This window comes from Drosophila pseudoobscura, chromosome 2 (assembly GCF_009870125.1).
Source record: "Drosophila pseudoobscura strain MV-25-SWS-2005 chromosome 2, UCI_Dpse_MV25, whole genome shotgun sequence".
In the NCBI taxonomy this organism is placed as follows: Eukaryota; Metazoa; Arthropoda; class Insecta; order Diptera; family Drosophilidae; genus Drosophila; species Drosophila pseudoobscura.
The window spans coordinates 4,635,824-4,649,860 of record NC_046679.1 but is presented as its reverse complement, the minus strand read 5'-3'; the positions used below and the strand labels follow the sequence as shown (position 1 = coordinate 4,649,860).

General features: G+C 45.7%; 1 protein-coding gene across 6 annotated transcripts in view; it reads right to left on the bottom strand.

The window, feature by feature from the left end:
- LOC6896886 (band 4.1-like protein 4) overlaps positions 1-14,037 on the bottom strand; it is a 60,798-nt gene that overhangs the window by 25,263 nt on the left and 21,498 nt on the right. For all 6 annotated transcript variants that reach the window (XM_002137040.3, XM_015183369.2, XM_015183367.2 and 3 more), the window contains exon 2: positions 10,085-10,242. In XM_002137040.3, the coding sequence (XP_002137076.3) occupies positions 10,085-10,168 (84 nt within the window). In that variant the 5' untranslated portion in view covers positions 10,169-10,242. The remainder of the gene's footprint in view (positions 1-10,084; positions 10,243-14,037) is intronic.

Here is a 14,037-nt window from a genome sequence, read left to right as displayed (position 1 = left end):
AGGGACATTTTTGTATGCGGGTGTGTGTGGAAAAACTAATTGCATTTGAGTTTGAGTTGACTGCATTAGATGACAGTCGAGACGAGAGTGGAGTGCAAGGGGCAAATGGGGCAGAGGGGGGGAGGTGAGGGGAGTGACACAGTGACAGTGACAGTGACAGCAGAGACTAAGTGAACGTGCTTTTGCAGTTCCTGAGCAGTCTGCTGCACTGCTATTCAATGCAGTCCCTGTGCCTGTCCCTGTTCCTGTCCCTCTCCCTCCCATGCAGTCTATGGGTGTACACCAGGACCATTCTATGTCCTGCACTCCATAGCCATTCTGCTGCTGTCCTGCCATCCTGCTGCCTTAAATTGCATTACAAATACGTGAACGTGGGCCAAGGACATTAATACAATGGTCCGTAAAATTTCCTACACAAGAGCATGTCCATGCCCCTGTCCATGTCCTTATTGTTGTCACCAGTTCTGTGCCCTGTGTTCTGTTATATCTTTTGTTTGTTTTTGGTGTTGTTTTATATGTTGCTGTTGTTGCAGTTGTTGTGAATGCTTTTACCATAAGACACAAGCAGAAAAGTGCATTTTAAAAATGCATAAGAACCGTGAGCGTTCATCATATTGTCGGTCTGCCGTTTACTTAGTCAAAGCTCTGACAGGACGAAGAGAGCGGAGGAGGAGCGAAGGAGGCGGCGGCGGAGTTTGAGGCTAATAATGTATGTGCCCCGTAAATGGAATACTTGATGAAGGTGAGTGGCAGAGTAATATAATATCCCTTAAACATGTGCGGAAGAGAGTTTTTCCCTCCGAAAGGAGCTTCCACCATCGATCTTCATAGATTGGAATAGACACGTCGCTCCCCTTCATCGAAACTCAAACTAATAGAGAGGGACCGACGGACAGACCACCCCTACATAACAAGTTTCCATCCTAATGAACTACGCCTCATGCATGTCGAAGGCCCGAAAGCCTTTCTCCAACGTTATGGCTGAAAATCAACGTTAAAACATGTAAGGGACCGCAATGGCCGGCAATTAATCACAGAGCGAAAACGAGACAGAGCTGGCGGGCGGGGCAGGGAAAAACCCGGAAAAACTTGTGCAAACAAAAGTGTTTAAGTCCCAAAAGGTTTTTTTCCTGCAACCACTCCCTGACTCTATCTCCCTCACTCCCCGACAGAGTTCAATAAATTAGATTTCGCTTGAGCCAGAGTGAAGCGAACGAACCAATGACGTAGTAGATGATGTCTGGGGCATCAAAGGATGATGTGGATGCGGATGCGGATAGCTGGAAGCTCGAAGCTCGAAGCTGATGCTGACAGCAGCGAAAATTGAGGAGCGGGCAACCCTGGGGTCGGATGTGGCCCAACGATGATTATGTTGATGCTAATGATGATTAGGTCTTTGGCTAAAATGTCTTAATCAAATTATGCTTACTTTGATGTTCGAAGGAGTGCTTGCTGGCTGGCTGGCTGTGTGGCTGCCTAAAGGACATCGAATCCTGGCCAAGTACACTTAATGAGCTTACATTTTTCCCTAACCAGAAGCGCCTCCACACCAACACACCATTCCTGTCAGCTGTTGGCAGGCGGCGGCAGGGATAGAAGAAGTTTTTCGCCATGCAACTTAATTAGAGGAACGCCAAGTGGTAAACCGGAAAATATAGCACACATGTCTGGCCACCAGCATTCCATTCCTTTCCGTTCCATCCCCCAAGTAGCACTGCCATCCTTTTGGGGCGACGACACTTTTTCTGTGCGGGGAAAATCCCTGCTAAAACGTAATCAACGTCTTGCCAAAACTTCAACTACGTGACTAACCCAATTCTTGCCTCTTGCGTGTGTGTGTGTCTGTGTGCTGAAATCTGCTGCATGTTGCCCCCAGACTTTAATATAATTAACACTTAGTTTATGTTCTCAAAGGGTTACACTTTTGCCCTTCTTCTTTTGGCATTATGTCAGCTTATTTGTTGCAATTTACAGCGGGGAAAAGCTCAGCGAAAAGGGAAAAGCCGCTGCTGCCATGAGGGTCAGGTCAGATGGTGATGCTACTCAGCATCTGGCTCTGCCCCAAAGATGGTTCCATCTACCATACATATATACATATATATATATGTACGAGTGTGTGTGTCCTGGCTGCAACTCCTCTCGTCTGAGGCTCTCTTCTCCCAATTGCATTGTGCGTATAATTGCAATGCTTGGCTTAAACGTGCGCTGACCTCTGACAAACACACAGATACACCCAACACATACACAGATACAAAAAAAAAAAGAAAAACAGAGCTGCATTCGTTTGTGTTTATAACGGCATTATGAGTCTTAAGCTCAGAGCAAAAAAAGCATTAAAAACAGCAGCACAAACAAATCTAAAACAAGAGAGAAACATACACGGAGAAGGATAGAGATAAACATAGAAAAAGAGAGAAATATACAGAGAGAAGAAGAGAAAGAAAGTCCCAGAGAGAGAGAGAGAGAGACAGTCAATGTCACAGACAAAACGGCGACAAAATGAAAGAAAAGCAATGGCAGAGCAGAGCCAACATCGTGTTGTCGTCGTCGTCGTCGTCGTCGTTATGCACAAAACCCAGTCAGAGAATCCAAATGCTAAAGCAGATTTATGTCCATGCCGTCGCTCCTTTAGCCTCCTTCGTTTTCATCTCTTTGGGAACGTACCGGCCCCCCGCACGCGCCTCTGGGGCTCATCCCCATATTGGCGCATCTTCCACCTAACTGAAAAACACATTCAACAAACGAGATTTGCGTAATTCCTGCAGCTCAGCCTCCAAAGGTTCGTCTCCCGTCTACGTCTCTTGTTTGCTGTTTGCTGGCTGTTCTCGCCGATGTTGTTTCTGCTGTTGTTTCGGGGAGATGCCTTTGCTGAAGGATACCCTACGAAAACAGGTGGGTATAATCGGAAATTGCTAAGGGAATAGCCAGCAATCGAAGGGGGAGCAAGAAAGGAGCTATGATGAAAGAAGTGCATATTGCCAATAACATATTCTTGGTACAAAGATATGAGGGGCAATCCAGAAGATGCCAGCGTCTCGTCTCTGCGAACTCTCTTGATCAAAACTACAGCCAACTCCTTGCTCCTCTCCCGTAAGAGTATCCATCTGTCTGGTGCCTTCGCAAAGTGTATTGGTGCTGCTCCTTGTTCTGCAGATGCCTGCAGTTTAGAAGCGACGTCGGCTGTCTGTTTACGAGAGTTTTATTTCGCATGCCACGCCAAACGGGCACAAAGCCTGACAATGCTGCATGTGGATGTGGACGACGACGACGACGAGCTGGGTCTCTTCCTCAGCCTCTTTGACTCCGACTCTGACTCAAAATCAGCATCAGCATCAGCTTTGGAGGCATCTCCAACTTCAACTAGAGCTGCCTCCTGCCCCGTGATGCAATATGAGTTGTGTGTCGCCCGTCATCGTCACATAGCGGCACTTCTTGTACAGCCTTTCCGATCCCTTGTGTGGCATGTTTTGGCTGTTTTTTTTCCAGACTTTGGCAGTTCTTTGGCTCGTTCGTTGCCCCGTTGACATTTGTCGCAGCTTTTCCGCACTCTGCTCACTTTTTTGCAGCCTTTTCCTGCGGGATGCGCTCTCTGAGCAAAGGATAGTTTCCTTTGCTAGTGCTAATCCCAGCCCTGGGCATGGCAATCAATATGTGGCACAATGGCGGTGAAATATTGCACGTGCAACTGTTCAACATGTCTCGAGCTTTTCCGGCTGGCTGGCAGAGAGAGCTACGACTTCCGCCGCGGTGGCAACACTTGCATTTTCCGCACGCTGCACGTTGCACGCTGCACAGACCCTGAGCGACGTCTGTGTGGCAAATGCTGGATATATCATTGTGTTTGGCTGGCAAATATTTCTGCGCTGCTCCGCGCTTATCCTCTCGCACACAAAAAACTAAGACATGGCTCTAGACCCGGTCTCACCTTGAAATTTCTTTGGCGCTTTTGTTAGCTCTCCCATTCAAACGCTTGGGCAAACAAACAGCACAAACAGACAGACAAACAGTGCAAACAGACAGCCAGAGGGACAGACGGAGAGGGGGGCTAACTGACAGCGACACAGGGCGCAAAAGAAGTCGAAGAAGTGAGGCTGAGGCCGAGGCTGAGGTCCCGTGGACCACCAAGTGAGTGAGTTATCTGATGGCCGTCAAGTTAGAGCTCTTTCTTGGTCTGATCTCCCACCCGTTCGTTCTGGCCACCCGCTGAACCGTCTGTCTGTCTGTCCAACCGTACGACGTTCTGTATTTGCGTTTAAAGTTTTTTTGATTGAATTGTTGCAAATTGTTTGCAAATCTATTTCGTTTGGGGCCCCGCAGCAGCAGCAGCCTCGACGGCACAGCACCAATCGTACTCCTCCATTGAACAATTGGTTTTTGTCTTTGTCCGTCTGTGGCGCGGGGGCTTTTGTGGCCACGCAGATATCCAGATATCCAGAGCCAGTCTCGACTCGACTTGACACTGAGTTATGGTTCTGACAGCTGCTGCAAAAGGCAACACACACACACAGAGGAAGAGAGAGAGAGAGGGAGGGGGGGAGACTCTTTTGGCCAGCTTTGGATTTCCATTCTATAGCCAGTTTTTGAGCCACAAAATTTCGCTTGCCTTTTGTTAATCCTATTACCGAACCGAAGCGCAACTTCAGCAACAGATAAAGTAATTACCCCACACAGCTGCCCCCCAAAAAAGTTCCTCAAAAAGGGAACACGGGGATGAGGAGTCTGCTTCGCTGACTTTGGCAGAAAAAAAGGTAAAGGTTCAGACCTTTTTCTTCTTTATTAATACACTTTGGACTGTGAGAGAGAGAGAGGTGAGGTTCACCTCACTCTCTCTCCCAGTGTGTCTTAGCAATCAAGGGTGAAAGACAATTTCCACTCCATCTCTGAACATTTCCGTTTCGATTTTCATTCCGATTCGATGGTCAATGTCCCGGCAGTTTCCTTTTTATATCCTAGCCTTGGCTAACATTAACTTTAAGCATCAGCCAAATCCAAGTCGAGTGGGACACAGGTGTGGGTGCAACACTGAAATCTAGACGCCAGCCAGCATTTATTTAGCCATTAAACACGCTTCATGGCTTTTGCTTATTTTCATTTTCATTATCAATTGGAACGCGCGCGGACCGCGGACCGTGGGGGGCTAGCGGGAGGCGGATGGGGAGCTCGGTGGGGTGACTGTAAAAAAGCTTTTAACTTAATTATGTTGGCCATAAACTGCAGGTTTATTTTGGCCGTAGAAATGACGCGAGCTTCGAGCTGCGCGCCGCTTGGCGTGTGAACACTGGACACCAGCGTTTGACTCTAATTAAATGTCGCCTGGGGGCATGGGGGCATATGACCAACATTTTGTCTATTCCACAGACCTATACTTATATTCGGATACAATTTAGAGATACATTCATGTGTGTATTTGGTATATGGCAATTTGTTTCAGTTGTGCCGCTGGGCTTGGGGGCTGTGAAGTGTTTGCTCGTGAAACACTCGAATCCAAACCATTTTCCATTACCATTACCATTTCGGCCATGTCATTGTGTGGCCAGTATGTGAAGTGAATTGTGTATTTGGGTGAATGATTTACATAAATTCTCGAACGTTCAAACGTCCGAGCGGCCATGTGTTTGCACCGAGAGATCTGATCCGATTTCAATCCGAAATCACAGTCCCACAGTCCCTCCAGAGTAGCGCACCCTGTATTGACAGAATCAAGCGCTGGTCAAACAAAACCCACACACTATTTGGCACTCTGGCAAGTGGTGGTCAGAGCTCTGGGGCACCGTTAAGAAATAATTATATAACCACTTCAAGTGCTGCCACAGTCGCTGTCGGTCTGCTCTGCTCTGCTTGGCCGCACTTGAAGTCTTGTGAAGTCTGGGCCGTGAATTTTCGTGCCCGACCGCTGCTGCGCCCTGGCCAAATGTCATTAGCTTTGTAAGCATGATAAATGACGCCACAAGACGCTAAGATTTTCTGGTCTACATATGTATGTATGTATGTGTGTGTATTTTTTTGAGCATGAAGTCGTCAAAAACCATTTGTCACAGTTTTGCCAGAGCTTAAGGCCGCGACAGAGGCTTTGTCAACTCCATTTTTCAAACTTTTGTCTCGAAAAACTTAAAGTTCTTGGAATATGTATGTCAAAAATTACTCGAAAGCTGGAAGTTCTTTGAGTTCTGGTATGTCATCGGCATTTCTGATTATGGCAGCGATCAACGATGGGGTTTCTGTGTGTTTTTTTGTACCCAATAATTCCAAAGATCCGGGAATATCATATCTACGCGGATCCCGTATCTGATGAGATCATTATTATTGCCAAAATGAAGCATATAAGTCTCTGTCTTGCGCTCTATCCCAGTGAGGCTTAGCAATTAAAGTTAAGTTATTTATTTGTATAAAAGATTGATATATCTCTCAGCTTTTCCTTTTGTTGCTTTATCTTGTTAATCCGTCCCTGAATTTCTGTGAAATAAACTCGCAAAATGTAATCCCCTCTCGGATAATGCATACCAAAAAATCACTCATACGCAACGTTTGTCACAGCTCTCATTATGGCCATGAAATATCGATTACGACACTTTTGCCCAGACAGCAGACGCGCGCGTTGCACGGTTATTGCAGCGTGGATGGGGTGCGATGTGTCGCGGATATACGAGTCGTACCTCTCAATGCATTGGCTAACTGAGCTCCGCTTAACCCGGCTGAAATGCAAAACGAGTCGACCGCAGGCACCAGTCAGTCAGTCAGTCCCCCACTCTTCCACTCCAATCACTTGGGTCGTCATTAATGGTAGGACTGCAGCCGTGCGGCGGCTTTAAGTGCGTGCGCGCTTAGTGCCATCGGCAGCCGTCAAAATCAACACAGACAACGACAATGACAATGCCAGCAAACGGCACTGGCCAACGAAGCTGTGAATACCCTTTCCAGAGGGTTTTCCTTTAATCTCCCAGCTCTGTGTTTGGTACTCCACCATAGACGAATCTGCAATGGGTATCACAGTCTTCGATTCGCGCAGGTAGACTGCTTGTCGTTTTGTGGTATCGTTGCTGCCAATTTGACAGACAGTTGGGGCAAAAGCAAGAGCACTGGCTCACTAGCTCCGCGCGGCTCCATGCGCTGGCTGGCGTGTAAATAAAATTACGTTTTTGAGGCTGGCGGCCACACGCATTTTCTCCCCTTCCTCCCCCCTCCTGCTGCTGCTCTGACAGTTTTGCATATCTCTGGCTCTGGCTCTGGCTCACTGCGGCACTTTGAGTTTTCATTCATGGCAAATGTCGTGTTGTTTTTTTTTCTGTCGGCGGCGAGTCTTTTATCAATCATGTGCCTGAGCAGCACACGGGCTGCGTCTACGTGAGTCGCCAGGGCAATAATTACAAGCGATAAGTTGTTCGGGCCAGTGGAAACTCATTAATAATGACCCCGAGGGCCTGTGACAACGACAACGATGGTTGGAGTCTGTGGTGGTGTCTGTCCGCCCCACAGCTAAGAGGGGCACCTATGTCTAATGCACAATTTATGCCCAAAGTTCAGCTCGGACTTGCAGCCGTTGAGCTCTTGTAAAATTATTATAAATCTCTTGTTGATGAGCTGTGATTATTAGCGTTTTACGTGCTCCAATTTTTGTAAGCACACTGCCACATGCAACACAGCAGGCAGCTGGCAACTGGCAGCAGGCAGCATGCAAGTGTCATTAGTCAGTTCCAGGAATGGCTAAACTAGTCTGTCGTCGTCGTCATGGCCCCCCTCTTTCTGGTCGATCAATCAGGTACGGAACCACTCCACTGATCTGCCGTGGGCGATTCACGCTCAACTGGTCCAATTACCTCATGCATCCACAAAACATACAGGCCTGGGTATATGCCCCTCCACTCCCCTGCCCCTTTGTGTGTCCGTGTTTTCGTTTTCTTGGGCCGGCATCTCTGCATAATTAACTGACGGCCCTTTAAGTCACTCGGTAATTATGTCGCAGACCTCACAGGGTTTTCGAGTTGACAAGAACTTGCCAGAAACATCTCTGAGATTGCTCGACAATTTGCATGAAACTTCAACCTTCAACTCGATTATCTTTTCGATCTACACACAAAAGTTCATCTCAACAGAAATTCCTTTTCAATTTCATGGCAATTTTGATGTTCGTTTAATGTAATAACTGATTTATGTCTTTCGATTTATGTTCTTTACAAATATTTTTCAATTAAAAGCCAGAGATACAGATACAGAAATATGCTTTTATGGTTTAAGTTTTCGCATAAGTTTGCTGAAATCAGAGACACCAGACATCAGGCCACCCAAACATGCCACAGCCGCCCCGGCGGATGTGGATGTGGAGAAAAATCACAACAATTTATTTGATTTGCCCGCACAATGATGCCAACTATGAGTGTGGGGCATGCCGCATCAGCAGAATTCTTCAAACAGCGAGACAGACAAAGGGCGACAACGAGCCACGAGACTCTTCTTTCAGATGACGACCCATTTAATTTGGCAAACGTGAGCAGTTTTAAGCCAGAGAGGAAAAGCAGGCCAAAGGCAGACCGGCACACTATGGTCCGAACGACCACTTTTGTTGGCCAAAACCTAATTTTTCAAAGTCAAAACTGAAACCTGGTTTTGATCGCTCTGCATTAGAAAAAGATCGACCATTAAATCTGCGTACCAGAAATTTCCATAGATGGCGCCACATTCGCAAAATCAGCTGTGCAACCCAACTGTTTTTATAGTAAAGCACGTGAAGGGAAAAAGTGGCAAATTAATAACCACTTTAGATATCTCAAAAATTGAAAAACGCCAAGACGTGATTAAATTTTTTTTGATGAATCTTAATCTGTCGGGTTCTTACTACGTGTTTTGAGTTTTTAACTGTCTCTAGTAGTTCTGATGTCTTCGTAATTGAAGGTTAAAGTGAGGCCTTCAACATGTGCCAACTTGTAATGAAAACTAATTTTTGAAAAGGTGTACAAAGTGAGTCCTACCTAGTCCCACCCTGAAACCTTTTCTGTGTCGTAGATTAATAAATTCTTTTTGAAATGTATATAGTTAGAAATGCCACTTTTTACCACAATTCTTGGAATTTGCATTAATAGAGCATAACCTCAAATTCGAAAATGCAGATTTGTTTGCCGAATGGAATTCAGAGAAGGGTAAAATTATCAATTATTTGAAAACGGATCTTAAGGCGACATATCATATGAAATTAATAAAGCTTTTGAAGATACCAGCAAGAAAATTTGTTACCGTTTGGCAACATACCGGAACAAATGCCGGTAAAATTCAAAGATGTTTGAACGAAAATATGTGGATTGGCCACAAGCCTTTGTTATAATACATTTATCTTTATGTCCAAATATGCTAACTAAGTTCGTAAGGCTGTACAGGACCCAGTCGGAAAGCCGGCACATATCTCACTTAACGAGGCGTTAACCTTGCTTCTAGACAAGGATTTCGGCAATAATTTACGGAAACCTTTAAACGATTTTATTTTTATTTAAATCAAAATTTTTTTTAGTCGTGCAATGCCGTTTTCTTAAATAAAATATGCTTAATACTTTTTTTCACTATAACTAAAAATTTAAATATGCATTATTAAAAAAAGGGGCGGTGCCACACCCATTTTTTTTCTTAAATCCATTTCTTATTGATTATATGTATCCAATACAAAAAACTAAATGAAAAAATCTTGTTCCGTTCGGGAGTTATTAATTTTGGCCAACAAAAGTGGTCGTTCGGACCATAGTGCGGCAGGCTGGGAAAAGCGAAGGGAAAACACCGTCACAGACATCTGTGCTCTCGCTTTGGCTCTGGCTCTGGCTCTGGATCCATGGACGTGTGAATGATGACACTTTGCATGTGTTTGCCCAAGTCACAAGGCCCTGGCACTAAATATTGATGAGGGTGGTGTGGGTGCTGTGCCGTCTCCTAACTCTGTGTGGCACGTTCAAAGTATGCAACACTTTTTGTCATGTCACAAAATGTTGCTGTTGATGATGATGATGACGGCGTTTATGGAGTTGAAAGGGAAAGAGTTTCCCCCAATGTTTACCCTGAAAAATGGAGAGTGCCCGGAGGGTGGCAGGGAAGGGAGGGAGGCACTTACCTTGATCTCGTGTATAAACTCGGTTTCATCCAGCAAATTAATGCGTACGGACATAATCCGCGATGGCCGACACAGGCAATTCATGGTTTTTCCTTCACTCTCCACACGATGAAAGATTAAGTATACGTCGCGTCGCCTTGAAGATTGTCTGACATTGTCTAAAGAAACAAGAAACAAGAAAGAAGATAGAAAGTGGCAATTAATATGTGCACATTAATTAACAGATATGCTTTTGCTGTGGCAATTAGCAGGAATGCAACTTGCATTTGCAACTGGTTTACAGATGCAGATGCAGATGTAGATACTGGTTGGAAATGCCTCTAACAACGAGGGGAAGACGAAGACTCTAACCAACTCTGGCAGTTATGTGTCTGCGTCTGTGTCTGTCTCTTGGCCTAGGCCTAGGCCTTGTTTTAATAACTCTTTTGGCTTGGCATTTATCTAAGCCGCAGATCAGCAGTCAACAGCCAACAGCCAACATCAGCTGCGGCAATGACAGTCATCGCAACTGTCAGCGGTTGCCGCTCCCCAATTCCCCCATCCCCATCCCCCCGGTGAGGGCATTATCATTATAATTTTATAATTGCGGTTGTTTTCCAGCGATAAGTTTAATATGCATGAAGTAGGGAGAAGAACCGCAGAGAAAGAATCACCTACGAAGGCAACTAAAGCCCCCTACTCCTCCCTTCCCCTCCCCACCCTTCTCCTACTGCAAAGACAACAAGAACAACACCAACAAAAGTCACTTAAGCGGATTAGTTAAAGGGCGCTTCTGTCCCTCTCTATATTCGTGGCTGTCTGTGTGTGTGTGTTTTCGGTTTGTGTGTGTTGCCTAAAAGCAGATTATGTCATTAGGAGTTATAGTACATGGAGGGAGGGGGAGGAGGCATCAGCGACCAGCTTAAAGTTTGCCAAGGGGCTTTAATGGAGAAGTTTTGGAGCAGCGCCACAGCGTAGAAATTAGTGTGGAAACAGTGAAAACTATTGTAAGTGGAAAAAAGTGTAACACTACTGAATGTTTTCCTACACATGCATTCCATATACCTAATGACTGAAAATCTCAGTCAAATTTGGTTGTAAAGGAAAACAGTTGTCCTCAAAATTCAATTGTCGGAGTCCTCCGCTCAAAGGAAATCCCAGGCAATGCCTACTGTATCTACCTCTTTGATATCTTATGAAAACATCAGACAACAATTCACCGACAAAAACCAAGAGAGAGACGAAGGGCCACAACAAGTAGATCTCTGGCCGTGCCACTGCAACTCCGACTCTGAGACGCATGTGGCTGCCTGTCTTTTTGTTGGTTGCTGCAACTACAAAATAATTAATGTGCATTCGCATAATGAAAAGCAGCGAAGGGAATGGGTGAAAAAAAGACCAACAGGAAAGGGGGCGGGGGCGGGGGGCATGGTTAACTTTTCACACATTTCACATGGCCAGACCTCAAGTTTGTGTTGTTTTTGCATAGTCTGTGACTTGTAGTTATCGCCGGAGTCATACAGAGTCATAGTTGAGGTTGCAGCCTCTTTTCCATTTGCATTTTGTGTGGGGCTTTCATTAGAGGCTGGCGGGCTGGCACATTTCACTGGAGCCGCGGCGCTCATTAGACTAATGAAATATTATGCCTAATTAATGGAAAGTCGACTGGGGCTGCCAGCTCGGTTGACTGACATATGTCATACATCTGTCTTTAAGTTGGTCACTCTGTCAACGCGGCTGCGGCTGCTGCAAGGGGGCTGCTGCAAGTTGCATCAATTAAAATGCATATTTATGTGAATGACAGCCACTATGAATGTGGAAAAAGATGGAAATGTATGAGCCCCCCACCGCCCACCGCCCACTGCATGTAATTTTAATTGCAGCAACAACAAGTTCATTCAACTTGCCACCGGAGAGTGGGACTCGGATGGGTACCGGGGGGGACTTTCCACGCACCCACCCCCGGACCAGACTAGCCGGTTCCACGCACAGGCGGAAATTACAATTTAATCGTAAATTTCCCTTAAATTTAATGTCCCTCCTGATCGTTAAGCTTTAACGCTGGGAATCATATGTTTTTCTTAAATGGGAAACAATTTTCACGGCTATAAACATATTAATTGGTTTTCCAAAAAACTCTTTCAACTTTCGGAATACCCCGCCATTCGACAAACCTCTTCGAGAGTTGAAAAAGTTTACGCCTTGAGAAATGTTCAACAAATGCCATAACTTTATGCCCCATCCAAAAAACTTAACCGCAAAGGGAGGAAGGGGAAGGCAAATCCTGCAGAAACCACACATATGATAAATATGCCATTGATCGATTTTTGAGCAGCATTTCCCGTCCCCTGACACTGGGAGAAATTTATCGCCTGGGCATATTTATAGCGTCATATCTTTACGCCCGAGCCCTGTGTGTTTACAGGACATCATCAGCATCAGCATCAACATCGGTTACAGATTCATGCTTCAAGCTCCAAGCTCCATGCTTCAGCTTCAACTTCATGTTTCAGCATCCAGCGACACCCTCATAATTTCTTTTCCCATCAAATTTATCACAGCTACAGCAGCAGCAGGAGGCGGCGGAGGAGGAGAAGCATCAGCGGGTGGTAGGCGTGACTTTTCCCCATGCTTTTTCGGGCGAGGGATGGGATGGGATGGGCGATGGCTAAAAGAAAAACTTGCCTTGATTTGTGATAAAGTGCGTGTGGCATTTGGCCGACCCGACCTTCATCCCCTCCCCCCCTCCGCATTGCCTATTTATCAGACGCAAACTTTGCTTTCAATTTTCCGGGGGATTTTTACTACTTTCTTTCCCTCCCTCTTTCCTCTACGCTTCCTGCAAAGCTTTTCTCCTCATTTCTCCTCCTTTTTTTTGGGTGCTTTATTAATAATATTTGTGCAGACTCCAGACTCCTCATACATCCTTATATCCCTATATCCATAGACTGTCGCACATTACTCTCCGCTCCCCCCACATCATCATAAAGCGCTCCCTACTTGCATTCATTTCTGCTTTTCTGACGGGCGTATCAATAACTGAAAATGTCTCAAACAGCATTTTGTCATATTTCAATGAATCCGCACTCCACTCCTTCGCACTCCTCCCTGGCCGCATCCCTCTCCGGCCTCCTTCTGTGTATCCCTTGGTTCCATTTTATGTATTTGCGGAAGTAACACCCAGGCCAAGGCAAAAGGCAAACAAACTTTTAGCACATACATCTGGCAGCAGCAGCAGAGTAATGTCTGGCCCAGGTCTCTCTCTTCCTCCCCTCTTGGTTTTCGGTCTGGTTTTCTGGCTAAAACGAAATTATTTATTACCAGTGTTGCTGTTGTTGTTGCTGGCTGGGGGAGGGACTGGCTGACTGCTGGCTGCTGTGTGCGTAGATTCTGCTGCTGGTAATGATGATGAAAAACGTGAAAGCATCGAAAAGTGCAAATGCCAAAAAAAAAAAACACCCAGAAAAGGTGAGACGGGGGCGCCGCAAATCGGAAGGATTGCCCCAGACATAGTCGCAGACCCCATGGCTCATGGCTCATGGCTCATGGCCCAGAAACCTGAAACCAGCCCAGACCCACACTTTAATGATGATTAAATGCGCGTTTGGGTTTTCCCGCATTAGAGGGGTATCACTCTCTCGGCTGCTCTCTCAGGCAGTGATTTTCCCTTTGGGTATTCCGTTTTTTAGCTGCTTGATTTGACTATGAAATGGAGCTTATTGGTTCGAATGGGGGGCGTTGAGAGGGTGGTGAATAACTCTTCAAATGAGCTGGAAAATTGAAGCCAAGGGCAAAGCGTTGGGCAGGAATTTCCATGCTAAATAAACTCCTGAAGAAAACTAGCTCTAGGAGTAGTCCAGCGCTGAGTGGAAGAGTTCTTTGCATCCCAGAAATTTCTTGTATAAATATTTGCTTTAACCATTCTAAGACTCCTTCTCTCTGCGGAGATCTGCGTGCATGAAATTACTTAATAT